We start from the raw sequence: 9,105 nt of genomic DNA on the forward strand, positions 1-9,105 counted from the left end.
TTACACCAATGCACAGTCACAGGAAGTCTTGTGGGTAACTGGCTGAACTGAAATGTATAAAGGTGCAGTCTGTGTAATAAGAATACAATGCTACCATTGTGGGTAAGATTCTTACCTTGCCCAAGCCTTTAAAAAACAGCCATTGCTCTTACCAATCAAATACCATGACAAAATGTGACCGACACAAATCTGCGAGTCTCATCTCTAATTTGGACTAGGTAATTGTACCAATTATCTTATTTTACTTATTTGTCTTTAAATATCCGTTGTTTTTTATTGAGGAAGATGGCATTATAAAAGGAAAAGAAGTTTATCCACATTCTAAACCCTATATGGCATTTCTGAATATCACCACGTATGACAACAACATGACATCAACAGCTCGATGTGGTGGAATCCTGATAAGTGAAGAATTTGTCTTGACAGCAGCTCATTGTGCCGAATCGCAAGCATCTTGGATCTCAACTAAGAGAAAAGCATATAGGTGCGTGCCTCTTGCTTACATCAATTATGAAACAATATTATAAAGGTATAATTAAGAGAAATATAGTTTAGATATGATAAAGGCACTCAATGGACAACATAATCCATGCAATATTTGTTACCTTGTTAAAGGTGGCCATACATGTTACAATTATGATCTTACATGTGAGGACATCTGGGGACATATCAGTTCAGTTCTGTTCCACTTTATTGTCATATGCACAAGTACAATGTACAGTACAATGAAAAAAATATTGCCTCAAGCTAACAAGCTAAACATGACAGTATTTAAGGTGAAGTGTAAAATTTACAATATACAGTATCTAAAGTGCAAGTGTAAAACATACTGCCTATATTACCCTGAATAATAATATAACAAATATATCATACCTCCCAACATTTCATTAAGAGAAAGAGGGACAAAAATATGTGACGCGGGTAGTGCGGCAAAAAAATGTTTCCCCACGCCTGCTTTGTGACCACGCCCCACATGCCACACCCACTTTACATGCCCCAGATGTGCCAGTATAACCGCTAAATGAAAAGAATAAAGGACATATTACCCTCAAACATGCCAGTATGACTACATTAAATTGATAAAGGGCATATTAACCCCAGACATGCCAGTAAAATTACCAATCAACTTCAGACATGCCAAAAGTTCTGTGCATTTTTCAAAGTTATAAATAGGGCCAATTCCAGTGGTACATAAATCTATGTTATTTCCTTCCATTCTTAATCAGTTGAAAGCAAAACAATATTAATGTACCACTAGAATTTCTAGCCATATTAACATGGCCAGCCTAAGGTTGCCAAACTTATAAGGGCCCCTTTTAAATGTATTTTATGAACGAATCAGCGATACCTCTGTTTTCTATTGTACATGCTGTGCTCTGCCAGAGATTCCCAGGAGTGAGAGATATATGTTAGGGGTGGAAAGGTGAAACTGTCCAGCACACAAATAAAGACAGCAGCCTCTTCTGCCTGATAAAAGACCGAGCGCATCCTCAGCCCCTGACCCAGTGAGCAGGAGCAGGGAGAGGGATGCCTCCAATGCCAATAGCTGACCCATGCCTGTCACAAATGCTCCTCCCAGGACAATTAAACATCAAGGTAACCTGTGAGCTTGAGGTAGCAGGGGAGATTCAAGAGTTAAGGGGGCGGGCTTTTTTTCCCAGAGCAGAGCAGGCACAGCAATCAATTAAATGGCAATGCTGAGAAGAGGGACATCTAACAATGAATCCGGGACAGCGGGCAGTGCTATAAATATCGGGACTGTCCCGCTGAAAGCAGGACGGTTGGGAGGTATGATATATTAACCCTATTAGTATTGACCACCATAGTGCAATGTAAAAAAACAAAAAACACCACTGCAGAGTATGAAATGCACATTTACTACATCAATGTACTACAGCAAAGGAAAGATTAAGTCAGATTAAGTAAGTAAGATAAGTAACTTATGAGTACTCCCTATAAGATTTGGCACATACATACAGCACATCACCTTCAGGCCTGGACTGTGGATCTGTGGATTCTTGCAAATGCCAAAGGGGCTGCTGTAAGATGCCACAGACAATCTCTAGTGGGATGGTGGTGCATTTTTGGGCCTCTGTGTACTTGAAATGCCAGGTTCTATTTCCAGTCCAGGTAATCGCATTACTTATACAGCACACCATGGCCATCACAGCCTTCATTTAAAAGTTTTCATTTTGCTTCCTAGCAAAATTGTTGTGATATTGGGAGCTCATAATATTGATGAGCAGGAACAATCGCAGCAGAAGATTGGCGTCTGTGAGCAAATTAAGCCCCCAGAGTACAGCACTCAACGCGATGAACACGACATTATGCTGCTTAAGGTACAGTACCAGCTAACTTGTGCAGTGTTATCTACTAAATGATATTCTGTATTTCTGAAGAAGAAACTTGTATTTTTGCACAGAAAAAAATACAGAAAACAGCATAAATACATTTAAAGGCTAACTATATAGGTATGTTATGTGAACATAATATGTGGACAAAAAAAGCTTTCTGGCCATCTTTGTGCTGAGCAAGCAGAGCCAACTGTAACCTTTATATCTTTATATCTCTCACAAAACCCACATGGTGTTATTCCACAGCTGCACTTTTCTGCCTCCCACCCCCCTGCACTTACAAATTCAGTATTAAGCATTAAGCAGAGAGTTTAGCTGCACTCTTTACACTAGAATTTCCTGTTTAATAACTAGAATTTCGGCTAGACCAAGACCAATAACATAACTATAAAGGAAGGATCTGCTTCCAGATTTCACAAAATTTGGCAGGTTATATAAAGTTTGAAAACATTTTTGGGGGTTTTGAGGTCTTGTTTTATGTGTTATTACAGTTTTGCTAATGAAGCTGAAATTGCCCTTTAAGCTGCAAGTCTCAGTTACCCCAAGAGACCTGTTTATCTTATTAGTTACTATAGTATCTAAGTGCAGGTGTTGCCGGTTAAGTTTTCTGGGCTCTCATCCAAAAGCCTACTTATTTAATTAAGTTTGAGAAACTTTGTATCTTTTTTGGTATTCAGTGCAGGAGATAAAAGGGAAATGAAGGACTTTTCAGTAAGAATCCAGATCGGAAAAATCGGGACAGTTGGGAGGTATGGAGAGCCCCAAGGCTTTAAAAATCTGAAAGATGTGCCTGAACCCAGAAGCATTGCTTCCACCCACTTGCAGTCGCCTGCAGTGTATTTCAACTGGAAGCTTCTCAAATACGCTGTACATTCCTGTCGAAGCAATGCTTCTGGGTGCAGGCACAACTTTCAGATTTTTACAAATATCGCAGAAACCACTTAAAATAAACAAATGACTGTAAAGTGCTCGGAGACTTTTTGGGACTTATTGTAGGTTTAGATCCCTTTTAAAGAAGAACAGACTTCTCCATCCCCTCTACTACGGAAGTGTAACACAGGTCAATGGAAATTTGTTTGTGAAGATTCTCATTCATCCAGGTCATGGTATATCTGTAGTAAGTTGCAATGTTTTTCTTGAAGAAGTTTTGCCTGTCATTCCACTGGCTTTCTCAATTCTGAATTGAGAAATCCAGTTGGATGACTGGCAAAATGTTTTTCATTTTACCATAGTGGTTTTATAAAAATAAACTGCTCTCAGAATTATTCTTATATGCTCTCTCAAAATGCAGCTGATGAAGAAAGCAGTGCCAAATCAATATGTTTTGCCCATACGGCCCAGGCAAAGTGGACCAAAGCTAGAGCCTCACAATCTTTGCAATGTTGCTGGATGGGGTAGAATTAATACATTCAATGACAAGATGGCATCAAAGCTACAGGAACTTAACATGACAATAGTTGCACCAGATGAGTGTGCTAAAGCTTTTCCACGTGTCAATACCAAAAAATGTATCTGTGCCAAGAATACAGATAAAAAATCCTCCTGTCGGGTAAGTGTTTCAGAAGACAAAAATCAACTGATTAAATAGACTCAATGTACTACAGCAAAGGAAAGATTTTTTGTAACTTATGAGTAACTTATGAGTAACTTATGAGTGACTTATGACCACTAGTTTTTTGGGTGAGAAATGACTGTGCTAGAACTAGCCGCATTTTTGTATTTCACCGCTGAACAAGGAAGGTATAAACAAGATATCTTTGTTTTCTTCAGTCAGAACATCAGTTCATATGCAAAGCAGCATAAGACCAAACAAACATGCAACTAAAACATAAAATTAATAACTTTTAATAACTTTAAAATTAATATACTCTTCATGTCATATTATTATTATTATCTTGTAGAGCAAGTCTCATGCTACTCAATGGCAATAGGAAACAGTGTGTATCTAATTTTCTTATATTTTACAAAAAAATGTTATAGCCTTGGACAGCAGAATGGATTTGTTTTTAATCAAAGTATTTTCTTCCTTTGCTAGGGGGATTCTGGTGGTCCTCTCTTTTGTAACCAGTATCTTCATGGGCTTGTGAATGGTGGTAATGAAAAATGCACTGGTCCTCGTCTTTTTACCAATGTTTTCTCTCATATTGAGTGGATCAATAAAATCCTAAAAAACCCAAAATGCAAGAAGGAAAGCTAATGCTTGTCAGCACAGAAACCTACTACCAAAGCATAAACAGAATCTAGAATTTACATTAGAGGTTACACACTGTGAGTTACACCTTATTGTAATATCTTCTCCTCGCATTTACAGAACAAGGAAAACAAATGAAAATAAAAGACAATATGACCCTCCATACTCAGTATCACGCATATATTTGTTTTCTTATTATATTATAATATCAGTAGGGATGCACCAAATGCAGGATTCGGTTCGGGATTCGGCCAAGATTCGTCCGAATTTGAAATGCATCCATGGAGCAATCAATTTGGGCGTGCAAGGACCTGCACACACAGCTGCTGACAGCAGGGCAGGTTGCAAAGTGTGAAGAATATGCCAGCTTGTGCCTGTTATTTGCAATTTATATTCTCGGAAAATGATGGGGGAAATTGGTTATAGGAGGAAACGCCAGTTTGCAATAGGTCGCACCCACAAAAATATAGACCATGCCTATGTAGGCGTGATCTGTTTTGTTGTGGGTGTGGTATATTTTGTTTTGGCCGTTTTGGTGTTTTGTTTAAAACATAGTAAAATTCACTCAGAGATTTAACACTGAAAGAATAAGCTCCGGCAATCTGGGGTAATGTAATAAAAGGTCCTTAGTTGGCAACTTGGCTAGTAACTTAGCAATCAATGAGTGAGTAGTGATCAGTTGTTTTGAAACAAACATCTTATTGGTTGCTAGGAGTTACTATATGTTGGCAAACTTAGACTTTATTTTATATTACCCTATTTAAATTTGGTTTGCCATGTAAGCCTGAAACAGGGGAGGACAACATTTCTAGTAAGTCATTTAAAGGAAAAGTAACACTAAAATTTTTTAAGTAAGAAATCTAGTCTACTCTGCACCAATAACTGCCCTATCCTGCAAACCACTTAGTATTTTAAATGCTTTAATAGAAAATACCTGCTAAAACTTGGCTTCCGGTCATTTGAACTATGGCGATACGGCAAAGGAAGGAGCTGCATCCACTATGCGACGATCGATTGATCGAGTCTAGCCTGACTGCTTCCTATACAGAAAGAAGGCTAGGCTCGATCAATCGATCTTCGCATAGTGGATGCAGCTCCTTCCTTCGCAGTATCGCCCTAGTTCAATTGACAGGAAGCCAAGTTTTAGCAGGTATTTTCTATTAAAGCATTTAAAATACTAAGTGGTTTGCAAGATAGGGCAGTTATTGGTGCAGGGTAGAATAGCTTTTTTACTTTTTAGTGTTACTTTTCCTTTAAGCACAAAGCAGAAAACTATTGTTGTTAAAACTGCACTTTATTGACACTGCAACAAAAAAGTTAAAAAAAAAACACACACAGAGGCAATTATCAGTATTGTCTATGGCAGTGTATTTTCTGGTGTTAAGTAGCCCTGACAAGCAGCTGTTACTAAGTAGCTCTGTGTGTCTACACCTTAACACTGCAAGTTGATTGAGGAAGGCCGCACTTTAACACTGCAAGAAGATTAAACTGAGGAAGGCATGGATTGTATTTTTGAAAAGGGGACTGTGAATTGGCAGCTGTGTTCTTGCATACTGTAATGCATCTTCATAAAAGGAGCAATCTCCTGCGTCAAACTGATTTATTTTTTTAATACCCATGCCTTCCTCTGTTAACTTTTTAAAAAGAGATGGAGTGGAACATCCGACATCCAGCTTGTCATTATTTCTAACTGCTTGAGGATCTTTGTAGTCAATCTTTTCTGGTCCTACTGTTTTAATTGTCTTAATGTCTAGAAACCTTCCAAGCAGCTGTAAAGGAATGCTATCATGGGAAAACATGTTTTTTCAAAATGCATCAGTTAATAGAGATTCTCCAGCGGAATCCTGCACTGAAATCTGTTTTTCAAAAACAAAAAGATTTTTTTATATTTAATTTTAAAATTTCACATGGGACTAGCCATAGTCTTCATTTCCCAGGGTGCTACAGCTATGTGACCTGTGCTCTGGTAAACTTCAGTCACACTTTACTGCTGTGCTGCAAGTTGGAGTGATATCACCCCCCTCCCAGCAGTCGATCAGCAGAACAATGGGAAGGCAGCAAGATAGCAGCTCCCAGTAGATATCAGAATAGCACTCAATAGTAAGAAATCCAAGTCTGGCTTGGGACTCCTCCAGTTACATGGGAGTAGGAGAAACAATAGGTTATCTGGAAACAGTTCTAATGTGTCACGCTGGCTCCTTCTGAAAGCTCAGACTCAGGCACAATGCACTGAGATGGCTGCCTAAATACCAATATTACAACTAAAAATTATACATTTGTTGGTTCAAGAATAATATTTTAAATGGTAGAGTAAATTATTTGCTAAGTAAACAGTGTAATTTACAAATAAAAAGTACACCATATTATCATGATAGTATCCCTTTAATAAAAAGTCAAATATTTTGTCTAATAAAGGAATAACTGGAGTTTCTATACGCATAAATGTGTTCACTTTCACAAAGAGCTGCATTGCTGAATATAGAAAAAGAAGGTTCAACTATGTCAGTGCTGTCCAACTTCTACGGTGCCAAGGGCCGGAATTTCTCTAGCATACATGGTGGAGGGCCGCTAATGGAAGCCAGTTTTGACCACTCCCCTTTTTGAAACCACACCCACTTCAAACCACACCTATTTTATCACAATGGGGGTAACACAGCAAAATCCCAAATGCTTGGTCCTTACTGTGGGGATATCAACCATCATTCATATGTGAAAGAATTATGTCATATTAAGATATACCCTTAAATTCCATATGCCTCCTCCTCCCCTGTGGATAGCAGAGCAACCCCCAGTACATAATTACACACCTTAGGGACCATTTAATGGCTATTTCCAACTGCTAACAAACTCCCACAACAAACCCCTGCCAGGTTCACCTCCCACAAGCAGCATAGAGCAAGCAGAGTATGGCACACACAGGCAGCACTCTGCCTGTCCTATGCTGTCTGTGTGTGCCATACTCTGCCTGTCCTACCCTGCCTATATGTGCCATACTCTGCCTTCTCTATGCTGCCTCTGTGTACCATACTCTGCCTGCCCTACCCTGACTGTGTGTGCCATACTCTGCCTGCCCTACCCTTCCTATGTGTGCCATACCCTCCCTGACCTATGCTGCCTGTGTGTGCCATACTCTACCTGCCCTATGCTGGCTGTATGTGCCATACTCTGCCTACAGTACCTATGTCTGAGGTGTGAAGAAGTGAACAATGGGGGTGATTACAGTCTGAGCCTGAGGTGTGAACACTGCAGGGGGTGAACAATGCATGTATTAAAAGGTGTGAAAAACACAGGGGATTACATTTTTAAACAATACAGAGGGATTACAGCCTGAATCTGAGGTGAGAACCATGCAGGGGGCCAGTTAATCTCAGTACTGATACCATTTAATGCTTACACAAAGGTAAGCCATCAAAGCAGCCAGACAGGTGGGGGGCCACACAGAGGGGGGTCGCGGGCCGCCAGTTGGACAGCACTGAACTATGTCATAGGGTTTTGTAAATGGAAAACAAGTCTCTAAAATCTTGCAATATTTTCATTAATACTAAGAAAATAACTTTTTTAGTGGTTCATATTAAATTCTAGAAATTGCTTTGTCTAGACTCAGCCACCTTGTGGAGACATGTTTCACGATTTCAGCATAACCTGTATCACAAAAATTGCAGAATTCTTCAAGGCCCTGTTTTTGTTTTGTTAATATGTCAAACCAATAAAAGATATTGATACAAAAATCCTCAGCATCAAAGGCAGTTGCTTTACATGCTATGTTTTGCATAATGTGGCATGGACAGCCACAAAAAAGTGGTAGGATTCATTGTTTTTATTCAGGTTTAATTTTCCACAATTAAAGGAGAACTAAACCCTAAAAATGAATACTGCCAGAAATGCCACATTTTATATACGGAAATGACTACACTAGCCAAAAGTTTCAGCATCTCTTTTGTAGTAATGATATAGGTCTTTACAGTTGTCCCAGTTGTCATCTAGAATTATGTATATGGATAGGCTAAATGACAGGCATCTTTAATTTTACATTCACGATGTGGAAAACAAGTTTTTTTTCAGAATCCTGCATTGAAATCCATTTTTCAAAAACACAAACAGGGGGGCTAACCCTGTTCTTAATTTTTTTAGGGTGCTACAGCCATGTGACCTGTGCTCTGATAACCTTCAGCCACACTTTACTGCTGCGCTGCAAGTTGGAGTGATATCACCTTTCCCCCCAGCAGTCGAGCAGCAGAGCAATGGGAAGGCAGCAAGATAGCAGCTGCCAGTAGATATCAGAAAGATCAGACTCAGACACAACACACTGAGATGGCTGCCTACACACCAATATTACAGCTAAAAGAAAATGCATTTGTTGGTTCAAGAAACAAATTTTAAACGTAGAGTGAATTATTAGATATGTAAACAGTGTAATTTAGAAATAAAATGTACACCATAAAAATCATGACAGTATCCCTTTAAGTAATGAAATGTAAAAACAACAATAAAATTGTAGCTGTAGCCTCACAGAGCAACTTTTTTATTTTTTTTTTAGCTGCCAGTGTCAATGACCCCCAT

The 9,105-nt window shown here is 38.9% G+C and overlaps 1 protein-coding gene across 1 annotated transcript; it reads left to right on the plus strand.

Moving 5' to 3' along the window:
• Positions 1-283: 283 nt before the first annotated feature.
• ctsg (cathepsin G) lies at positions 284-4,706 on the plus strand (the record flags this gene model as incomplete). The annotated part of the gene is given in 4 exon segments (NM_001114041.1): positions 284-484; positions 2,204-2,339; positions 3,646-3,903; positions 4,390-4,706. Coding segments are annotated over 4 exon segments (708 nt in total). The 3' UTR covers positions 4,552-4,706.
• Between the last annotated feature and the right edge of the window lie 4,399 nt (positions 4,707-9,105).

Source organism: Xenopus tropicalis, chromosome 1 (genome assembly GCF_000004195.4).
Source record: "Xenopus tropicalis strain Nigerian chromosome 1, UCB_Xtro_10.0, whole genome shotgun sequence".
Classification (NCBI taxonomy): Eukaryota; Metazoa; Chordata; class Amphibia; order Anura; family Pipidae; genus Xenopus; species Xenopus tropicalis.